This window comes from Bemisia tabaci, chromosome 6 (assembly GCF_918797505.1).
Source record: "Bemisia tabaci chromosome 6, PGI_BMITA_v3".
Classification (NCBI taxonomy): domain Eukaryota; kingdom Metazoa; phylum Arthropoda; class Insecta; order Hemiptera; family Aleyrodidae; genus Bemisia; species Bemisia tabaci.
In genome coordinates, this window is record NC_092798.1 from 34,905,203 (window position 1) to 34,929,638 (window position 24,436).

A 24,436-nucleotide genomic window follows, 5' to 3' on the forward strand; every position below is an offset into this window, starting at 1 on the left:
TATTTTCTTCGGCATGATTGCCATTGCCCCTTTTCTCCAGTCAAGATGATACTGTTACCCAAGTAGCAGTGACTGCAATAAATAGCGATTTTATTGGTTGGTTATCGTGAGTATATTGGTGCCAATATATCGAGATATCATAGCATTAAAAATTACGATTTAAGGCGATTAAATTGCTACACATCGCAATTTTTGGCTCAATAAAATCGTGATCAATTTTTATGAATAAAATGGAGATTAAATCGCCATTTATCGCGATTTTTATTTCGAAAATATCGCGATCAATTGGACTGCATTTTGCAATTTGGAACTATAAATTCTAGCCCGGTTTAAAAACAACCTAGGTGTCATTAGTTTCCCTATGCACATAAGTGTTTTTCCGGAAGAGCCAGAATTTATATTTCCAAATTGCAAAATGCAGTCCAATTGTCGGGCGATAAAAGCGCAATTTCATTGCAATAAAATCGAGGATAATCGCTCAAATGTTGATGATTCTGGCGATTTTATTGCCGATTGAATCGCAATCTATAGCGATTTTTCCGTTGAGAAATGCTACTTGGGTATAGGGGGGAGGGAAATTATTTCAGTGATAAGATATGGCAGGGTAAAAGAAAATAAGTATCAAAGAAACGAGTATTAAATATTTGATATGTTCTAATTTTATTTTGACATAACTTCATAATGTACAATCTATTACAAATTATTAACAAAATCATTTCACAGTCTCAACTAATTGTAAGTACCTACTTACCTTCCTATCACAAAATATACAGATTTATACATGGGAGCATTAAAGTAAGATGGCAGGTTCTCAGTGTGCTAATTTAATTACAAACCTATCTTCGTTAAATCATTAGTTAGTTGTTTGAGTTTAAAAAATGTCATCCTTTTCTATAACAAAATTTGAGAAATCATTTTAGACAGTTTTCATGTTGGTTTTTTTGAGCCAGGAGGCTGATTATTGAAATCAATATACAAAGCAGACCACAAGCTTTCACCAATGGGATTGCTCCATTTTCTTTTCTGTCTCCTTTGTCTATCAGCCAGCAGTATGGGACAATACAAAGAATCCTAAAAAAGAGCTCAAAACATCTCCTCGATTCAATTATCATACTTCTCCTGTAAATGTTTTCTGGTTATCTCGGGAGCTATGTCACCCACCGAAGTTTACTGAGATTTTACAAATCCTATGACATACACTATTCCATTCCTACGTACCTATCTTTAGCAAATCTCATAAAATTGGAATGAAAAGAACTCTTTAGTAAGATGACAAGCAGTTAAAAAAGATGATATGGACATCGCTTAGCTGAAATGCACTTTCTATTTACAGATCCTTAAAACTATGACTAGCTAGAAAATAATATTTTCTAATTCAGTAAGTAGGTACAAGGAGCATATACACGCACATCATAAGATTCAAAGGATCTTACAAAATCCACATGCTAAAGTAATTTTTACTTGGTACTGGTGAGTATTAAAAATAAATGTAAACAGAGAAATGAGAATTAAGTCTGTGATGTTGCGTCTCGGTAATGTGTAGCCGAAAATCTTTACTTTCTGAAGAATTCATATTAAGTTTCTAAATAACGTCAAATAAACTTGAAGTGACGGTTTTGCAGGGATTTTGAATTCTTCTGAAGTAGGTATTTAACTTCAACAAAGCTTCCGCTGGAGACTGAAGATTTTGGCTTTCAGGAGAAAAACATTTTTTTCCGAAGATTCTGATGAATTCTCCTCGTCTGTTCATTTTTTCTTTCCTAAATGTAAATGTAACATTTCAATACCAATTTAACTCATCATAAAGAATTCTGAGTTCAAAAATCTATGAGCGGTAAGTTGTGAACATGCTCAATAGTTTATTGTCATGACGCAATTCTTGGAAAATTCCTGAAACGATTATTGGAATAGCAGGCGAGCAACCTCGGTAAAATTAAAGGGCAATATCAAACAGAGCAATGAACAAGTGATGAATGAAAGTGCAGTGAAGATTTTTACAAATTGGTTTTAAAGACATTTAAAGTACTAGATTTTTAATTGAGAGGAAAAAAACAGAAAAAAAGAAAAAAGAAAGAGGCATGCCATTCAAAACTTCAGGGACTAAGGACAGAAATCTGTTTTCTGTTTGTCATTCGATAGTACAGGCATTACAGGCATGTTTGATTTTTCTTTTCTCTTGAAAGGTTTGATTACCTATTCCAGTTTTGAGTTGGGCAACTTAAGCAAGCTTACAAACTTTTGGACAGGCTGTGTTAATAATTAGAGAATCTTACAATCAATGTCAGGTTTTATTTATCTGATTTTAATTTAGAGACAAAGCGCTTCAGGAATTTGACTTGAAAAAAAATTCAGATCAGTCCTTACGATTTTTTCCATTTCGTTTTTAAAATTAAGTAATTAAGCTATCTTGGTATTTCCTCAGAGGAAAAAAACACTCCCATTCTAAAAACTTGATAAAGTTCACTTTGTTCACCAGCTTACTTAAACTCCTTGTATTATTTAGGCTAGCAAAATAAAATCCACTTGCTTTCCAAAACTACGTAGTTGCTTTGCTACAATCTTTGAATTTGGGCATGTATTGCTTTAGAATATCGACACAATCAATTACAATTTGAGTGTAAATAATTACAAAGGTAGGGCAGAGATAAAAAATGGGATGAGTATTTACAGAGGTACTGTACAAAATCAGAGAGTTACAGTAACAGATTGTCTACAATTGCTTCTATAAAGTATGTACATTTTTAACATTTTTCCCAATAGGGAGAGTAAATCTCAATATTATAGAGATTTATACGGTAAAAAAATAACGTTTAAGGATATCATAGGGAGATGTTGATGCTGTTTTGATCCCAGCACCAGTTTTTCTTCGATCATAATTAAAGATTGACATATACCTTTATTATTTTTAGAGTGTGAGCTATTCAACTATGCTTTGAAAATTGAATTTCATGGAAAATTTCAGAAGAATAAAGGCCAACACTTTTATTGTATCTCAGTACATCATAAGCTTAATGACTTGAAAGTTTGTTAGAAAAAAGCTTGAATGTCACAAGGACCTCTCAGAATTTACTCCTTTTTCAAAATAAGATGTTTGATTGAATTGCATAACTTGTCCCACCTTCCTTTTTCTAGATGCTGGAGAGTGACCAAGTAGAAGTGTATCTTTAGAAATTTTGCTCAGGTGCATTTCATTTTTGCTAGATTTTTATATGAACAGTGATTGGGAATCAGTAAAAATTTTAAAAAAAAAATTATTGGTTACATCTTAATTCTTTATGGTCTAGGCCAAAATTCTGTCTGTAAAAAGAAAAATATATTGCTGTACTTATTGATTAGGTGGTAAAATTTATGACACTGTAGAAAAGTACTTGCTTCATCAGAGTAGAAAAATAAAAAAGTAAAAAAATAGCAGTGATTAAAATTCGAGAAATGGATGAAATTGGTATACCTACCTACGGCTACTTTGATGAAAATTGTGGCTTAGTAAGCAATGGGCCAATAGACAAAGTAGGAATCAAAGCACTTTTAAACATGTTTTCTCAGTAAAATTTTGCACGGTAAACAAAAACCACAACAGGAGGTCTGCAAGTCGGCTTCTGAACAGGGTATAAGGGTTTTCTACAATTTACATTGATTAAATGGCAAGAATACATGACATCATCTGTCAAACCTAACTTCTTTTCGATTCAAATTAAAAATACTTGCTCATATCTCTTTCAGAAGTTTATTTCCAAACTTCTTGCGGTGTGAATTATTCTCTATGTAAGATTTTAAAGAGAAAATATGTGACTTTGGTCCTAGTTCAGACTTTCTCTTTTGACCCATTTTTTTATTTATCTTTACATAAAATCAGGCATCATCAAATGCTCAATGAGTGTGGTGATTTTCGCTGGAATTCAGCCACTCATGCATAAATACCATCTACAGATCCATTTCTGAAACTTATCATTGGAAGTTCGATCAAACACGGCATTCCATCGAATGATCTTAATTTCAGGGGAAAAATTGAACATGGTTCAAAGAATGCGGCAGTGAGTTAAATGCTTATTGATTTGCATCCAAAAATTGAGCAAAATTATTTTGTTTTTGTTTTAATTTGCACTTGCAATTTATTGAGAAGTCTGTAAACAAAAACCATACATAGAACTAACTTTGAGCTCACATGCAACTAAATAAACTCCATACAAAAAAAATTCGGTCGATAGCGTGGTAGTATTAAGAATTACTTTGAGTGAGAAAAGATTTGTGTGTTATGGATTGTAGTTTTCAAGGAGTAAGTCGTCAAACAGCCTATTTCTTTCACTTTATTCCCTCTGTTAAGAAGAGTTTTAAGTTTAGCGAGGAAAAATGATTTTTAGCCAACATAAGATGAATGCTCGACTGAAGATAATAAAAGAAATGGTGCAGTACAATGAGGTAGAGAACATCAAGAGAGAACAGCATATTACAGTAGCGGGAAAAATTGCAATCAGCAGTTCAAGAAGGTTGATCACAGTGGAGCATAGCCCAAATTTTTCCTCTGCAAAAATAAATGGATTTCTCGGAAACTGGGCCGCTCAGACTCTAAACGCCTCCAGCATTCTAACATGAGATCATAGATATCATTGGTACAGGATGGTGAAGACGGCCTTGGTAAGAATAAGAAGTCTCCACTGTTTGTTTCTAGATGTGATAGATTTTCCACTACTTCGGCATCTGATAATCCATCATACGGCCTTCTCCTACCCATATTCAGAATTTCCCATAGGGTAACAGCAAACGACCAAACATCTGACTTGGTGGTGTATTTTCCCTGCAAAAAGACAGAGACCCTTCAATACACATTTAATACACAATTTAGTTCACACAATTCAATTCATGGATCGAAAAAGAAAAAATACATTAATAAACATTATGATTGTGTTTATATTTACAAGATCCATGTATTTCTATACATGGTTTATCCATCATATTACTTACATCTTATGTTTTATGTACAAAGACATAGAAATTTTGATGAGTTATGAATTTGAAAAGTTATGAATATTTTTCCTGAAAATTTTCAGAAGCTTCAGATTTACCTAATTAAGGCCAAGATTCTGTGGAAATTTCGAAGAAAAAATGTAAGAATCTTTCAGGAACATTAAAATTTATCAGAGGGAATTTGACGAAGTCCAAATATAATACGGCGTTTTTCCTTAGGAAATTTTCTGTGCGATCTTCAATTACCAGATCGCACTCTAGCTGCCTATCATCGTACCTTAAGAAATAATAAAAATACAAATTTAAACTTCAAAAAAATTTCAGTGGGAATTTGATGCCTAAAAAGTATTTTATTACGAATGCTTTGTAAAATCCTACCCAGGATGTAAATAAGGGACCCATTCTTTTTTATTATGAATGAGTACTTCATCGAATAGCTGCTGGTCCTTATGGATGGATTATTAAATTTAGAAGTCTAATAATTAATTTGAGTAATGAAGAAATATGAGCACCCTTACCATACACAAGGATTCCCACGCCATCCAGCGAACAGGTATTGTCATTCCATTATCTAATTTATAGTAATCACTGCTATAATATTCATTATCTGTCCCGAAATCAGATATTTTAATATGATATGCTTTTCCTACAAGACAGTTCCTGGAACAAAATAAAAAGTAAGCTCAGTAATCAAATATGATACAAGCAATAAGTACTTAGTTTAGTTATGAACTAAAATGCAGATATAGGAGGATGTGAACAATATTTGGACTGGAATATTTGTCTGTGGAAAAAGTCTAAAAGAGCTTGATGCAAAAACGGCTTTTTTCGCCCCCCCTCTGGAAGTTCTTCAGACTCTGTCTATTGATTACTCATACTTGAGCGCTTCTTTTCCCAAATTTTCAGACCCCCGAAAAATTTTGGGGGGGAGCTAGGGGGGGTGGAAGTCAAAACCTGTGAACCTCAATATCTCTTGAACGAAGAAAGATATTGAGGTCCGGTTTGGACGAAAAATCGTCTAAAATTGCATACTTTAAGATTCTAAAGGTCGAAATCCCGATATCACATTTTTAAGTCAACATATGTGCTTTTTTCCAGTTTTTAGGTCTAGAAAAACCAGTTTTTTAAATTGTTCGTCTTTTTCCGCATCCAACGAGTGGTCCATTAAGCTGGGGAACCAAACGGTTCCGGAGTTATGATCGATTGAAGTTTCCGCTCAACGCGCGCCGACCGATTTTCGCGGGCAAAAAAGTCGGATTTGACTGTTATTAGATCAGATTGAATGTTCAAACTGAGCAAAATGCTTAATTAGGGACTCTTGAGGGTCGCTGAGTTCAGAAATTACCGATACTTCCAAAAAATTCACGTTTTTAAAATTGCAGCTTCGTACAGGACCACTGAGCGGCCGGTCGGCGCTCAGTGGGCCTCTAAAATAGCGCTGCGGAGCTGTAATCTTAAAAACGTAAATTATTTGGAAGTATCGGTGATTTCTGAACTCAGCGACCCTCAAGAGTCCCTAATAATGCATTTTGCTCAGTTTGAACATTCAATATGATCTAATAACAGTCAAATCCGACTTTTTTGCGCGCGAACATCGGTCGGCGCGCGTTGAGCGGAAACTTCAATCGATCATAACTCCGGAACCGTTTGGTTCCCCAGCTTAATGGACCACTCGTTGGATGCGGAAAAAGACGAACAATTTAAAAAACTGGTTTTGGGTCAAATAAAAAATTGAGATCTTTGTAAATTTTTCGTTTGAAAGAAATTTTCTAGACCTAAAAACTGGAAAAAAAGCACATATGTTGACTTAAAAATGTGATATCGGGATTTCGACCTTTAGAATCTTAAAGTATGCAATTTTAGACGATTTTTCGTCCAAACCGGACCTCAATATCTTTCTTCGTTCAAGAGATATTGAGGTTCACAGGTTTTGACTTCCACCCCCCCTAGCTCCCCCCCAAAATTTTTCGGGGGTCTGAAAATTTGGGAAAAGAAGCGCTCAAGTATGAGTAATCAATAGACAGAGTCTGAAGAACTTCCAGAGGGGGGGCGAAAAAAGCCGTTTTTGCATCAAGCTCTTTACAATTAATTACAAGCTTAATTGACAATCTATAATTTCAGTCAGCTTTTGAAACAGCTTTAAGTAGCCTTGAGCAAATTTGATGCAAATAATGAGAAAAGGCCAAGTCTTCTTGCCCCAAAATTTAACATTTTAACATCACCTCAAGGACTGTAAAATGTTGAAACAGGAGTAGCACTTATTTTACAAAAAAAGAAAAAATGATATTCGGTTATGCAGATAATTTAACAGTTTTTTCAATTCTTTACAAAAAGAAAGAGTGCAAAAAACCGGGGAAAAGAGTTGATTTCGCTTTTAAATGCTTTGAAAATGTTTTTTGGAGAGTGTTTTGCAACAATCATTCATAGAGAGCTTTACTAGTAATGATACCAACATTTAAAAGAAAAAGGGAGGAAAAAAAAAATAAGGTTCATGAAAAAATGCAACAAACCTCGTGGCAAGATCACGGTGTACAAAGTTTAAGGTTTCTAGGTAACGCATCCCCGATGCAATTTGAGTTGCCATGTACAACAAACAGTTGAAACTGAAAAAGTATAGAGCAGACACATTAGGCAACAATTAAAAATTAGCTATAAAGAGAAATGACTTTCTTTTCATAAAATGCAAAAGTAAATTTTCGAGTAAAAATAAATACCAAACTTAGAAAAAGATGCCTTTGCCGATTTCAGTAAATCTTTGTATTAGAATTTACCTTCATAATGGCAAGGTCACCAGAATATATTCTAAAACATTGCAAATACTAAACAGAGATTGCATGTTCTGTAGGTATTAAATGAGATTTTTGGCCACTGTTACATACCCACCACTGATTGTTAAATTTCTTCAAAGGGAAAAAATAAAGAAGTACATGGGGAAAGGAGTTTCATACTACCCAGAAAATTACCCCTTCAATGGACAGGAAATCAGGTCTTCCCAGTACTTCCCACTCGAGGAATAATTCATGAGTTTTCAAAACGTAAACTGGAAGGTACATCTTTCAAAGAAGAAAGTTTATTTATATGTGCCGAGTTGCACGCAAGGTTTTCAATAATCAAAAAGTAATGAATTGTGGCCGGACCACAGTAAGAAATGTTTATTCACTGTTCATTTACGGATGCATTTCAGAGATATTCTCATCATCATCAGTTATATACCTATTTAGTTTCTTTCTCTTTCAATATTTCAAAAATGCTCCGCGAAGCGTTTTTGTTTCTCTCACTGTAGTTCTGTTCTTTGTACCTATATTCTTAGATTGATATGCGTAAGTTGGAAAAAGTGTTTAAGTTTAAAATTACTGAAATTACTTTTAAATTAAAGTTTTTTTTTTTACCTGAGACTTTTGACTCCCATTTGCAATGTTCGTGTACCCTCGGCGAAAACATGGGACTTAAGGAATTGGTTGAGGTCACCATGCTCCAGGTACTCCATGACCACACACAAGGGTTCCTCATGGGTACAGACGCCTAGAACTCTGGCAATATTGACATCCTCTAAGGCAGCAAGTATCCGTACGTCCCGATGAAAATTCATTCTGAAAGAAGTGAATTAAGAGTCGTCAAGAGTTTGCGAAGCTCACCAAAGTGAATTGACAGGGCGTAACAACTCCAGAAATCATCATTAAATCAAGTAAATACGGGTAGTTTCAACTATCAAATATTAGAAGCAACAACAACTCCAGGAATCATCATTAAATCAAATAATTACGGGTAATTTCAACTATCAAATATTAGAAGCAACTTATTGTGGGCTACTTAAATTAAATTCTCCTAAAATTTTAAAGTTGACATCCGATAAAGAAGTTCTCAAAACATATAATACCGGAATAAACTGAGATAGAATCAATGTAAACGAATCATTATTCCCCAGAACAGAATACATGGAGATGGAAGCAGCAGAAGGAATAATTATTCTCCATGAAATAAACTGTTCCCCGATTTTCTTCGAAAATTGTCTTGATTAATAAAAAAAAAAAAAAAAAGGAAAACAAATAAATAAATAAAAAAAAAATGGAGGAAGGAAATAACTTGTATGAGAAAATCTGGGGGAAATTGTTTCTGAGCCACTGAAAAATAACTTTTCAGTGAAATAACAGTGATAGGTTCCAGACAAAGATGTGGAAAAGGGTATGGTCCAGTGGCGTGGCGTGAAATGCGATAAATCGATTGTTACGCCATTTGAACCAATGGTAAAGAATCGATTATTAAGGTGTTCGCTGCGAACACCCTGTTTATCGATAATTTTCCGAAGGTTTAAATGGCCGATCAATCGATTTATCGCAAAGCACGCCACGCCACTGGTATGGTCAGTCAAAAAATCATGCCACACCACAACGCCTGTTATTTGAATGGTCTGACGCCTGCTTGGATCAAAGTGGGAGTTCTTGGGCGGAAAAACGCCTTCATTACTTGCGAATGCAACACGCACGATCAGCACTAGTAGCAAAGCAGGAGTGCCTTTAACTATTAAGAGGTGCAAGATTTCTAGGGTTGAATCAGTGTGTTGCGCTGCTTTCAGCGTTCATCTGTTTTGTCTCCAGCATTCAAAACTAACTGGAGGAAAATTAATTATTGAATAAATGAAACGAACGAATGGTATTCTTACTTTTCTTTTTCACTTGCGTTTTGAAGAAGGAATTTCACAGCAACTAATCTTTTCCCCAGGGACGCTGCTATTCCATATTCGGGAATCCCGTCAGCTTCAGCCACGTATATCTGCGAACAAAAACAACCAGGACTTGAGAACAGCGAAAACAAGGTAACAAAACAAGCAATGCCAAAGCAGTATTGTAAAAAGCGGTGCTACTCTAGAGTACTTCACTCATACAAATACGCTCTATGTAGATTCTGCCAGGGTTTTAGATTGATTATATCGCCGAAATTTAAAATTCCCAAATTTACAGAAAACACTCCCGACTCCTTATGCCAAAATTCCTTGACTTTCCGAATCTTTTCTTGGTTCTATCAAAGAAATTTCGGAATTTTAAGGCAAAACTTCTTTAATTTTGATCTCATAATTAACTGGAACGAAAGCAAGGCACAAAAAATCAAATCAGGGGGATGCGCGCGTAACCGTGGCAGTAGCTCGGATGATCAGTCATTCCCTTTCTTCCACGCTCCGAATGTTATGGGACCAGAAAATCTCGTTATGTAAATACAGAAGATTCGAAAACGCCTTCAATTGAGGCGTGATACCTCACGCTTTCCGGAGAGTTCAAATAGTTGTATCCCTGCGCCTTAGAAAGGCGATGGAAGCTTAATATTGACGTAGCGTCCCCCCTTGGTATTTCGGTTATCCTGTGCCGCTGCTGCAGTTTTAACCGTTAACGCCGTACTTTAAGGGCGCTAAAGCCAGGATTGTATTTCGCAAATGGATAATTTTTGCACAGTTATTAAAAATTAAGAAGCAGGAGTAATTTAACTAAGTAATAAAGGGAACTCAAATCAACAATATAATGCAAAACAATTTGGAAAATCTCGTCTTGTAAATACAGAAGATTCGAAAACGCCTTCAATTGAGGTGTGATACCTCACGCGTTCCGGAGAGTTCAAATAGTTGTATCCCTGCGCCTTATCAAAAAGATGGAAGATTAAAGCAGCTTTCCCGCTGGCCATTTCGGGCTATTCCTTTGCCGCTACTGCAGTTTTGACCGCATAGTGTAAGGGCGCTCAAGCTACGCTAGTATTCAGCGAATGGATAATTTGTATAGAAGAATTAAAAACAAGGAAGCGGTAGGAATTTCACCAAATAGAAGTTACTTAAATCAACAATAAAATTCAAAGAACTGCGATTAAAAATGTGTATGTAAAGCTTAAATTTAAGCCGAAGCACGTCCGAGCTTTTGTGGGCAAAATTGACTTTTTCATTTTGAAAAAAGCTTATCTGAGAAGCAGTAGAAGAAAGGGAGAAAACGAATTCAGCCAAAATTTCCAGCCATTTAGTATGAATGTTTGTAAGCTTTGGAATTTGAGTACTTTTCAGGAAAACAATAAAGCCAGAAAAAGTTGTTATTTAGCGGATAGGACCCAGCTGCACTTGCGTTACGGAACAGTGCGTAACGCTTCTCGGGTAGGATGCGTTACCGTTACATTATTCGTCATCTACCGGAACCAAAATCGAACTTGGAAAATATGAAACCGAAATCGGGGGAGGAAGCCGTGCAAAAACAGAGCGCGGAAACAGGACTGCTCAACTTTTTCGGGAAATCACATGAATTATTGAACGGTTAGGAGCTAAAAATATCGTTATCCCAGCCCGTCTAAACGCATTATGAATTAATAACGCCATTACAGCTCAATCCACCAACAACGGTTTCCACCCAACACGCGCGCCGCCTCGATGATTTTTCCCACCCCACCGGTTGTCAGATTTCCACTATTCGAGTATTCCGTCGATTTCCTTAGAAAATAACGTATTTACATGCATGTTAACGTTGCAAAATTTCTCCTTGAAAATTGTATTTTGAGTAGGAAACTGTTTGGCATTCCTAATTGGAAATTCCAGTGGTTTTTCTCCTGATTATTTGCAAAAATTAGCAAAATTTTGAACCGAAGGTATACGATCACAATCCTGTATAGAGTTGGATTTTTTGTGTCGATGTTGGACCCTTTTGGATGGAGTTACGTATCTTCGCCTGGAAAATGATGATTTCCCACCAAGTCTACTGTCCTATGGAAAAACGTCGTTTCAACATTGAAATGCTACAAAAGTTCCCTTGACAGAAGAAATACCGTTTTAAAAAAGTTATGATGAACATATTCTCTTGAAATTTTCGAAGACACTACATTAAGTTCCACGCAAGACTCTCTAAAACTTTGAAAGAAAAATATTCACAATTTTCTTGGAAAATTTGAATCACACTCGAGGCAATGTGACAACACTCCAAAGTCCATACGACGATATTCCCCGCGTTGCACGGGTGAAATGAAAGATATGAAATATTGAAAATTTCCGCGAGATATTTCATGAAATTTCATAAAGTTGTGTCAAATATGGAGCATATTTCAGGGGCTAGGCATGCAGCACGCACTAATAAACACGAAAACGCAGAAACCAGTCGCCTTTCCTTTAATTTCGAGAAATGTTTTCCATATTTTTCTGAAATTTCATGAAATAAGTATTTCACATGAAACACTGGAAAAGAAACCAATTGGATCTACAGTCCAGACTCTTAAAACATCGACAAGAAAAAGTACTCTTGATTCAATCAGATTTAAGCTTAAATCAAGAACCAAGCCTCTTAATTTGAGCGGATTTCCTTTTGATTTAAGCTTAAATCTGCTTGAATCAAGAGTCCTTTTTCTTGTCAATGTTTTCAAGAGTCTGGGCTCTAGATCTAATGTGGTTTTTTTCCAGTGAATTTCAAGATTTTATTTTTCATGACAAATTGCAACCCTGGATATTCCTTGGTACAGCAGAATCGCAGGACGAATTTCTCGAGATCCGGCAATGTTGCCACCCTTTTCCTGTTATGAATCAATACGACCACGGGTAGAGTTGTTTTTCGGGCATGAATAAGTTAACCATAGCTCGAGGGTGCCTTTGGCGTTGCGTTTCCGATGCGATAATATTAAATGCGAGGGATTACATTGCTACAGGAACGGCTAGACAGGTCGATTCGGATTTTATGGACGGTTCGAACCGGGGTAGACAGCGACAAAATCCACCTCTCACAGCGTAAGATACTTCTGGGCATCAAAACTCATCTCTGCTGCGAGTCGAGTATTAAAATTGATAGACAAAGCTATAGACAAAGCTATAGACAAAGAAGACAAAAGGGATATGGAGGGATCCTATTGGCGGAAACGGGTGGTTGCAATTGACGAAGACGATAGGTAGAAATTGATAGACAAAGCTACAGACAAAGAAGACAAAAACGAAATGGAGGGACCCTATTAGTGGGAGCGGGTGGTTGCAATTGACGAAGACGGTGGGTAATAGACTAACTAACGGCAACGCACGAGAAACCCGACAATTAGTCCATCATTTTATCCCTTAGTCCATGGGAACCACACATTTCAACCAATAGGATCGCTCCATACTCCTTCAGTCTTCTTTGTCTATAGCTTTTGTCTATCGATTTCAATAATCAACCCGCAGGTGGTGATCAATGGGTGACGCACTGAAAAAAGTCCTTTAGATACAGAGTCCAGACTCTCCACAAATTTGACAAGAAAAAATTATCTCGATCCAATTGGATTTTTGCTTGAATCGAAAGCCAAGCCTCATAATGTAAGTGGATATCTTTTTGATTCAAGCAAAGATCCAATTGAATCAAGAGTATTTTCTCTTGTCAATTTTTTTACGAGTCTGGATTCTGGTTCCAGGTGACATTTTCTAGTACATGTTGAACGACCTGTTGGATGGTTACTAAGGCCTGGTTCAATAAACTTGCTCGGCGTATTGTTTCACTCAATATGTGTAAGTCGTCATTTAGATGCAGTTTCGGTGGCAATTTTTAAGTTTAAATTCTAAAACTTGATCACGAATGGTCGACGAAGAGGAAAAACACACTAGCAAAAAGATAAGACCACTGGAGAGCAAGAGACCCTTTTCAATTTCAGACTTTAAAATATGTCAATTTCACGCACAACTAGTGCTTACAGGCGAGTGATAATGGTACTGCATATTTACCATGTTCTGATATCTTAAGGAAAAATTAAAAAAAAAAAAAGTATGATGCAAAAAAAACGGAGACAGAAAATGAACTTCTTTCAACCTCTTTCATTCAGAAAAAGTGACTCGGAGGTTGCAATTCCCACCTTTACTCAGCGCCTTTTCATTGCTCTTTCGAGTGTTGGCGCGTTTGCCTACACGCGCAATTGAAGGAGTTTTATACGCTGTTTACAATCCAGCTTATGCGAGACTCGACTCGACACGAACAACAAATTCGGCATATTTTAACACAAGTATTCTTTTTCTGAGGTACGGTATTTTGTGACCAAAATAAATACTAAAGTCAGTGACGTTCGTAACTAAGCACATAAGGAACTTACTTATGTGCTTTAAAAATGTGTTTCCGTTTTAGCTTTAGTTGCAAGAAATAAGCTGAGTCAGTTTCCGTTCCAACTTCGCAGTTTAAAGAAGTAACGAATGGTTACGTTGAGGACACACCGTTTTTAACAGTCAAATTTTAACGTGCTTCTTTTGAGAAGGAAGGCGAAGATTCAATTAGAATATAACTTTGGTAATAAAAAAAAGCATAAAAAAAAATTTAAAAATGCACACTTACCGTGCCGAATGCTCCTTCGCCGATTTTGGATAGCATGCGTAGCCGATGCCTCGGGAAGTCGGGCACAACAGTCTGTTCAAGTCTCCTTTTCAAGGCGCTCAGAACTTCTTGTTGGCTTGGCGACTGTAACAAATGAAGCAAAGAGAAGTCAGAATTTTAGGATGAACAAACTTAATTTTAAACTGGAGATCTAATAAAACAATTTGTAGACGCACTCAAACAATTAACAGTGCAAAATAGCCCTTTGGCGTATGCCGCTTCAAGAAACCCGATATTCAATTTTGCCAACCGATCTTAATTTGTCAGGTTACCTTTGCGCAAAGAAAATCAGATTTTTTTTTTCCAGAAAAAGTTTGGCTCCCTCTCCTGAAATTCGCTAAGCCACCATCTCGTCGTTCTCCCACGAAAGAATATGACTACATTTCATTGTTCAAATTTCCTCTCGCAAAGTGCAATTTCGACAGGAGAATCTTGGGAATTTTTAGCTGAAAATTTCACCTGGTTTCATAAGAAAATGAGTAATATTTAAAACGAAAATGGAGATGTTGCATGTGTGAGGAATTTGCGATTTGACCATCGATTCTTATTAGGTAAAAGTTCGCGAGAAACACGATGGTGCCACTGGTTTTCTCTGAAATCAACTCCCAAGCTCAAAAAAAGCTCTCAAGTTGAGGTCAAAATGGAGGGGATGTCCCACGCTATCCTGAGAGTCCACCTCTACATCAAGACAAACTCTCCATGCAAAGACAGGGAGCAAAATACATTAGCAGGGATGCCGTGTTTCAGTTTGGACCCAAATGAAAGTGGCAGCCCTGTCAATGTATTTGCTCTCTATCTTTGCATGGAGAGTTTGTCTTGATGTAGAGGTGGACTCTCAGGATAGCGTGGGATATCCCCTCCATTTTGGCTTCAACTTGCGAGCTTTTTTTGAGCTTGGGAGTTGATTTCGGAGAAAAACAGTGGCACCATCGTGTTTCTCGCGAACTTTTACGTAAGAATCAACATTCAAATCGCAAATTCCTCACACATGCAACATCTGCATTGAATTGTTTGTGTGAATTTGGCAACCTTGGAATGGAGTTACGTTCCTTCGTCTGAGGAACAACGGCCTGTGGCAACCAAACACAGTGACGAGCTTAAAAGCTCTGCGAAGCGGCCGCGCAAAGGACGAGCAGATCGCGATTGGCTCGAACACGCGATCCGCGCGGGGCGAGTTAGTTAGGCGGATATTGATTGGCGCCAAAAACGACGAATGTTTAATGGCTCGTGTTAATTAAACTAAAGCGAGGGCCGAGCAGCGAGCACCGATGCCTCGGGAGCGGGATCCGGGATTCTTTCCGGCCCGCTGCGCTCCCGGTTTCTCAATGGCATCGCCCCCGTCGGCCCCCAATTTGCACTTCATTCCCGCCGACATCCCTGAATTTTCCCGCCTCTCTCGTCTTTCGACGCTCTCGTCCATTGTTTGCATCGTGAGTGCGGTGATGACATCGAAAAGATTTCCCAGAGAATTTGTTCGTAGATTTGGTGGCGCCCTGGCGCCATCTCGCTCGAATTTGAGAGGTTTTAAAAGTTTTTGGGAAGGGAAGGCGGGATGCGCCAGGAAAACCACGAATCAATTTAGAGGCATGGTGTCTAGTTTTCTTGTGCAAAGTTCATCTCCCTGAGATGTTCCCTGATTTTCAGGAGCTCATTCCCTGATGAGAAACCGAAGTTTGGCTCCTCATCGACGTTTAGCCGCAGGAAGTTTTCTTGGGGAAAAGATGTAGAATTTTCCCGAGTTTTAGATAGTGCATATAGATTTGAATTCACCTACAGCCAGTTTCTTAGGCGCATGTCAGATTAGAACCGCCAAATTTGAAAAACGAAATGATCCCTGGGTGGATTTCGAGAAGACATTTCCGGTTGCGCGAATCAGTGTTCCCGTGAATTTGGTCCACTGAATTATCCCGGTAAATTTGTATTCCCTGATGATCCCGGTTTTCCCCGGTTTTGGAAGAAAGGGACTAGACACCACTGATTTAGGGATGCCACAGAATTTGGAAAATGAAATTTCCTGACATTTTCCTAATTTCTCTGACACATTTCGGTGAAATTCACTGACAATTGAAGATATGACAGGAGGTTCAGAGGACATAATTGAAAATAGTTTTCAGGCAAAATGGGTTGTTCGGAAACTCAAACCCATTCTAGAGAGCAAATAAAAGTGAGCAAATTCTCCCTGACATTTTCGTCATGTTTCCTGACATTTCCCGGTTTTCCCTGACTGTATTAAAGTCCCTGAAATTTCCCGGGTTTCCAGGTGTTCCCTGACTTGGCAACCCTGGATAATGCTCCCAACATTATCGAGCTGCAACTTTTTTCGCTATGCGCAAATCACTAAAAATAATAAGAAAGAAAGAAAGAATGATAAAAGAATTGCTCCTCTTAATTAAATTGTGCGTATTCGTTCTAAAAGGAACTATGAGAAAATGAATTTGATAGAAAGGAACTATGTACATAGGGTTTCCGTTTTACACAGATCCTTTCGATTTTATTCATTTTCACACAATTTCCATCAGCGTAAATACGTCAACATGCTTAAATGGCAGATCAAATTTCAAACATGAAGGGAGACTTCTTTGACACACGAACGGACGAGGAACAATTTACCACACTCAAAAGCTCACTTGAAAGCTCATTTACGAGATTGAGGGGGACGAGAAGTTGGGGAGATCCCCCGATTTTCCCGTCATCAGTTTCCCTCGGCTTAAAAGCCACAGTTTAGGGCTTGAAATACTGTGTTCCTGAATTATTTGCGGGGCTTAATTTTTGAGTCGGCCGACGCGGCGTGACGCGGTCTTGAGGAGGCGGAAACGGCGCTGAAATTTCGGCCCGGAAACGAGGAGTGACAGAATGTCAGAGTATAGTGAGTAGGATCCAGACACTGTTGCCAAGCCTCGTAAAATCCTCCATTATCCAAATCGAAACCCCACATAAACTCATTAAAAAGTCCCCAATCTGGCAGATCTAAAACGTAGGATCAGGATCGTAGCAATGTCTTGAAGCAACGCTGCCATATACGCATAAAAATCCGCGTTTTCTATGATTTTGTGAACGAGAATAAATACGGATTTTGGAGAGATCTGGCAACTGCGGGCGGGGCCGGTAATTTGTATTAATCTCGCCGAGTGATACGTTGTGAGTGTTGACAGTTGAACTGGAAATACATAAATCATCTCAGGAGCTAACCCTATCAGCCCCCCCCTCTCCGCCCCCTCCTTTACGGGGGACCTGCATGGTTTCTGAAGTCGGACCGCCTGCGTATGTTTCCATCGCATCGCAACGTGATCGATATGGTATACTGCCGTGATATGGAAGAACGCCGTATGAGCATTCGAGAGTTGCCAAATTTCCTTCGATAAAATGTTTATTTTAGAGGAAAGATATTGATATTTTTTGCGGAAATTTGCAGGGACTTTAGGTGAAATTGCGGACAAAATTATCTGAAAAATTGGAAGGAAAATATTCATAAGTTTACCAGGAAATTCGTATTTTATCAAAGGAAATTTGGCAACGCCTAATGGCTCATATGGCGTTTTTCCTTCGCACGGCAGTATAAGCGCTGGATACGAGGATGCCTCAGGAATTTCCTCGGTGTGTTGAAAAATTAAAGGTTATTCGACACGAAAAGGTAGTCTTGCCTTTCGGAAATTCGTTTCTGTTTTAGGAGAAGACCAACATTCTAAGGTTAGAGAAATCTATTTCTTTGAAATGCAGTCGATATTTATTCAACGCGATCAAATGCAAGATAAAGGGTAGGGTGTCTACTGAAATTTCATTTTGGATTTTCCTGATATTTTAAAAGAAATGTCTTGATGTTTTCAGTTTTGGAAGGATAAAGTGACGTTCGTTCGATTTCAGGAACCAACATAGTTGATGAATTGAATCAAATGTTCCACTTGCGCATGTGCTAAACTGCACGTAGTTGAAAAACGCTAACCGCACTCAGAATTTCCTGATTTATGACCGCTTTTCCTGATGTTTTCCTGATTTATCCTGATGACATCGAATTTTCTGATATTTTCAGGTTTTACTGATTTTTCCTGAAGGCATCCCGAGGGATTTATTAACGGGAACTGTCGGCTCTGTTTGGAAAACCGGAGCCAACTTTGCTCCCCTTTACATGATATGCATTATTTTTAATTATCGAGCTACTCTACAGTTTTTTCGCATCACTGACAACTTTTTACAATTTTTAGACATGTCATGTCGAAGTCACCGACAGTTCTTCAAATTTGGCCGAGAAATGCTCAGCCCTTTCACTTGCGAATATGCCAACCTGCATGAAATGCTACTTTATTTTTTTCTTCTTAAGCACAAAAAACAACATACGAGGGTATGGAGCTATCATAGGGGGAGAGGCAAAAATAACGCAAGGGAACGAAAATAACTATTTTTTTTTGTTTTTCTTTTTTAGGCAACGATAATCGACTTAGCTCATATAGGAAAGAAAACAAACTGGATAACGAGCTTTTGAAATGTAAACATATGGGGCGGAAAAGATGGCATGCACAGGGCTCTGAAACTGGGGTTGAAATTAGACGTACACGACGACGAGGCGCTTCGAGCAGTATGATGCGTGCTAGACAGAAAAAAAACCCCTCTGATCCTCTCAACTCGACTCACAACTTACGGAAAAGTTTTCGTAGATTTCATGAGTATGTAACCAAAAAGTTTCTGTAATCTTGCCAACCCCCTCTTACGTTCTTGAGAGAGACTACATAAAAGTTGCGATTCATTTTTTTAAATCCATTTCATTTTTTGAGAAATTTGAATATTACCTGGCGTACTTTCTTGTTTTTTTTTTTTTTTTTTTTTTTTTTAAACCCCTGGGCTCCTTCTTAAATACACATCGATGGATGGTGACACTACGGTATTTCGGTTTGCGGCGTTGCAGACTTCCTGTCACACATGGAAAACCACCGATCGTCATTTTTTTAAAATTCCAGTGATTTTTTACCTCTTTCTAATATGGATATTCTGTGAAAACTTTAAAAAATGATGATAGTTCGGTCTCCTTTTAGAGAATAAAATTGGAGCGGAGATTTAAAACACCGCAATCGAGATACGCATTTTTGCAGTTTCACCGTCGACCTGTCACACCCCTTTTGTCTTCTTTGTCTATTTTCATATCAGCTTTTAGCTCGATCCATGCATCAACATTTCGTCCTTAATAGCATAGGCAGCCAAATTTAGCATCAAATGTATTTGTCTATGGCTTGTCTAACAATTTCAATAATCGACCCGCGCATTTCGACATATAGCTTCAAATGGAAAAAAAACACATTGGATCTACAGTCCAGACTCTTCAAAACATCGACAAGAAAAAGTGCTCTTGATTCAATCAGATCTAGCTTAAATCAAAAGGAAACCGCTTCAATTAGCGGATTTGTTCTTGATTCAAGCAAAAATCCGATTGAATCAAGAGTAATTTTTCTTGTCAATGTTTTCAAGAGTCTGGACTCTAGATCCAATGTGTTTTTTTCATATGTTCCATTTTGAGATTCTATTATGATTTTAGAAACAGGGCATAACCGTCACACAAACAGGAAGATATCAGTACGTGATCTACGAAGAATGATATCTCTTGAGGTCCAAACATTCCCAACGAACGAGTCGGGCGTAGAACCAAAGTTTACGCACGCTCTTGAAAACGAGAGACGCCTTCTCGTTGTTGAATATGAACTCCTCGCGAAATGAACGTGTAAAGAGGAGGCACCATCGTTTATTCAGGGATAAAACGTAATTTTAATAAATTAAAAAAGGAAGAGTATGGAAAACCGAACGCAGGTACGGTGAAGAACTGACACGGGGGGGGGGGAGGAAGGGGGCAACGAGCGAAAACCGGGGGGGGGGGGGGGTTGCGAGTGATATCCGAGGGGGAGTCCTGCGTACGGGACGGGATACACCACCGTGAGATATAAATATTTCAATTCTCATTTACTGGCCTCGGCACCATGAGTCGGCTATTACTCGCTACATTTAATTTGCAAGAAACAAAGTCTCTTCCCCCGCCTGCCCCCATAAATCCCCCCTCCCCCTCCTCCCGGGGAGACTCCTGTTCCTGGAGAGCGGCGTTTACTTTCCGCGGCCGCGCGCGGCCCGCTGAAACCTTCTCTCCTTTCAGCGATTTTAATTATATCGCTGTGTGCGAAACCCGCACATTCTATCACGCCATAAATAATAATCCGTCCGCGCGCGGTTCGGAAACACCCAGGGCTTCCCAGATCGGGTCGTCTTCGCCTCGTGGCTCCGTTCACGGGTGAGATGATTTTTCCGGCCGCTGCTGCGTTTATGGTAATTTCGCGCTGTTGGAAGTGTCGTGGTGTGTTTATGATAACATTGATTGGGTTGTGAGTATACGATTGGCGCAGGTGTGGTCAGGAACAAAGTAATGGAACCTGCAAACTAGCTGGCATTCAATGTGAACAGTGATTTAAAAGTTTTTTGATAGGATAGAACATGCGGGTGGCTACATATATTTGGAATGGAGATGTTGTATGTGTGAGGAATTTGCGATTTGGCTGTTGATTCTTGGGCAAAAGTTCGCGAGAAACACGATGGTCCCACTGGTTTTCTCTGAAATCAACTCCCAAGCTCAAAAAAAGCTCTCAAGTTGAGGCCAAAATGGATGGGATATCCCATGCTATCCTGAGAGTCCACCTCTACATCAAGACGAACTCTCCATGCAAAGATAGGGAGCAAATACATTGACAGGGCTGCCACTTTATTTGGAGACTCAAAAATTGAAAACACGGCAAAACTGCTGATGTATTTGCTCCCTATCTTTGCATGGAGAGCTTGTCTTGATGTAGAGATGGACTCTCAGGATAGCGTGGGATATCCCCTCCATTTTGGCCTCAACTCGAGAGCTTATTTTGAGCTTGGGAGTTGATTTCAGAGATAACCAGTAGCACCGTCGTGTTTCTCGCGAACTTTTACGTAAGAATCAACAGTCAAATCGCGAATTCCTCACACATGCAACATCTCCATTGTGCATGCATTTCTTTACCAAAGTAGCGGATTCGTCGTATTTGCCATAAAAAAAATTTTATGGCAAATAGGACGAGGCAAATGACTATGGCAAATAGGACGATTTAAATATTTTTATTTGCCAACGAGTCAACGTCATTAGTTGAAGTTTTCACAGAATTTCGCTCGCACAGAGAAGAAAAATAATGAAAAAATTGGCGTTAAATAGTTTTCCATTTAAAAAATAAAAATGACAGGAGGAATGCAACATCGCAAACCGAGATACGTGGTTTGGGCGTTTCACCGTCCACATACTTTTCTCCGAGTACTAAGAATGTTTCATCGTACTTTTAGCGAGATTCTACGTTACGACGGCAGGTTAAATCACGAATCCCGAGACCCGACAGAAATTCCTCCATTGCACATAAAACGAGGACTTCGCGATATTTCGTCCCGGAGCCCCGCAGACAAATCAATGGATTAGCAGGCGAAGGAAGAAATATCTCCGGCCGGCGGTAATAATAATTGAGAGGCGAGGGAAAACACGCGAGTTGGCGGGCCAAGAAAAATCGAGGGAAATACAGAGCCGGAAAATAAAATTAATCATGTTACTCTCTCCGCTGGGGCCGGGGCAGCGGGGATGCCCGGTCGAGGACTCGGCGGGGCGGATGGGGGGGGGGGGGTGCAGGTCAAAGAGCACGGAGCGATGCCTCAATCCCGGCACAAAAGCTCCGCACGCTCGCTCTCGAAGAGCGAAATAATAAAGAATTTCGCCACTGCTACGTACCAGGAGCGAGCGGCCACACACGGGGTGTAAAGACGAAATTTTGGCGATTTGAAAATGCGATATAATTTAGATTTTTCATAGAAATATGGATTTATTGATGGGCTAGAAATAAGAAATCAGAATCAGAATAGTTGTCAAACTTGATAAAAACTTGATGACATAATTGGAAAATTACTAATAGGAACCAGTGCACTGGAAAAAAAACACATTGGATCTAGAGTCCAGACTCTTAAAAACATCGACAAGAAAAAATACTCTTGATTCAATCAGATTTAAGCTTAAATCAAGAACCAAGCCTCTTAATTTGAGCGGATTTCCTTTTGATTTACGCAAAAATCTGATTGAATCAAGGGTATTTTTTCTTGCCAATGTTTTCAAGAGTCTGGTCTCTAGATCCAATGTAGTCCAGGCGCCTGGTAAGTCTACCTGGAATTTTGGGTACACAGCGATTTTTTTGGCCTACTTTATGTTTTTTGGGTCGCTGAATCCGAATCTGAAGTTTCCGCACGCGTATCTGGTGAGCATTTTCCGCTATTTTGAAAAAATGGCCTAAAAAGGCCTTTTTTTGCGGTTTTTTTGATATAGCGGCTACGGATGAGGAAAAGTCCCGGATTTAGCTAATGTTTTGAATAGCTGACAAAATTTGGAAGAAAATGGTATATGAATATGCTAGGTTTGCTCAAAAATTGAGGAACCTCGGATCTCGGAACTTTGGAACGCTTCGGAACTTAGCTGACCGCGGCGAGCCGGATCACGCGTTAACGGGTGCGCCGCGAAAACGTGAATAGGCGCGATGTTCACGATGCTGTATCTTCCTCAATTTTTAAGCAAACCTAACATATGTATACACCATTTTCTTCCAAATTATGTCAGCTATTCAAAACATTAGCTAAATCCGGGACTTTTCCTCATCCGTAGCCGCTATATCAAAAAAACCGCAAAAAAAAGGCCTTTTTAGGCCATTTTTTCAAAATAGCGGAAAATGCTCACCAGATACGCGTGCGGAAACTTCAGATTCGGATTCAGCGCAAAGTCTGGTCTCTAGATCCAATGTAGTTCCAAAATGCAAAATGCGATCCAATTTCATTTCACCATAGAATCAAAACGCTCGCCCCTCGTGCGCCGCGTATCGCCGGAGCCGCTCGCGCCGGCATCAAACACCGCTCGCGCGAAGACAAACAAGACTCGCGCTTCCTGCTCGCGCGGATTACTCTGCCGTGCTTAGGAAGAACGCCGTATGAATATTCGAGAGTTGCCAAATTTACCTCGATAAAACATGTATTTTTGACGCAATTTAAGTATATTTTCCCTCGAAATTTTCAGATATTTTAGATCAAATTGCGTTCAATAACTGTCTGAAAATTTTGGAAAATAATATTCAGAATTTTCCCAGTAAATTCGGTTTTTGTCGGAGGACATTTGGCAACGTCTGAAGGCTCATGCGGCGTTCTTCCTTAGCACGGCAGTATAAAAGCACATACTGTACGTACGCGCCCACATACCGCCACACGTTGCACGCTGCACGTTGCCCTGCACCCGAGGGCGAGCCGGTGCACTTGGAGTCCGCACAAAGGCGCCGTCCCGTAACCCGGTATTAATTTCGGGCTCCGAAATATAAAATATTTATCCGACATCAAACGCCGTGCATGCACAAAGGGACACGCTGCCTCGCGAGCAGAGACAAGGCGGAATGTTCGAGTGCGTGCGTTGTTATCCTTTATCATATTTTCCACGAAAAGATTTCCGCCTCTGCGAAGCTACGCGAGACAGCAGTAACTCCACGGGCCGCAGCTACGACTTGTGTTCGTGCATGTCGGGGTTCATTCCGGGGTGGAGTTACCGCTGTCTTGCGTAGGAGGTGGGTCCGGGTTCAAAGAAGGCGCGGCGAAAAATTACGGAGATGCAATTTCGAGGTGGGTTGGTGGAGCTTACCTTTTTGCCTTTGCACTCGTCTTTTATGCTCCTGTTGGAGGAGCCTTTGGAGCCTTTGGAGAAGAGGCTGTCCTTGTCGCCGGAGCAGGGCAGCGGCGGGGTCGCTTCGGGACTCAGCAGCGGGATCGTCCCGGTTTCAGGTACTGCGTAGTCGTAAGAGACGTCTGTTGACAAATCAAAAATAGATTCGTTAGATTCAACCGAGGGGAAAGAGTGGGCGTGTGGAAGAAAATGCAGAGAAAGAAAATTTATGAAAAATGTCGATCGAATCACGTTTTCATTTTCCGAGCCATTCATCACAGTGGATCGAGTCAATAGGAGAGGTTGGACAAAATTTGGAAACTTTAAACGCTTATAACTCCGTTTATACAAAATGTTGAAGTTCTAAAAGTAGTTCCATTGGTTTTCTCGTGAAATTTCCCTCAAGAACCACCCCTTTAAGTTTAAAATGTGACGA

At 39.1% G+C, this 24,436-nt stretch overlaps 1 protein-coding gene across 1 annotated transcript in view; it reads right to left on the minus strand.

The window, feature by feature from the left end:
• Positions 1-636: 636 nt before the first annotated feature.
• Positions 637-24,436, minus strand: part of LOC109042976 (discoidin domain-containing receptor 2) — a 594,631-nt gene continuing 570,831 nt past the window's right edge. Inside the window, 7 exon segments of the mRNA XM_019059971.2 lie at positions 637-4,792; positions 5,481-5,622; positions 7,473-7,565; positions 8,352-8,552; positions 9,623-9,732; positions 14,250-14,372; positions 23,980-24,143. Coding sequence (XP_018915516.2) covers positions 4,490-4,792; positions 5,481-5,622; positions 7,473-7,565; positions 8,352-8,552; positions 9,623-9,732; positions 14,250-14,372; positions 23,980-24,143 — 1,136 coding nt within the window. The 3' untranslated portion in view covers positions 637-4,489.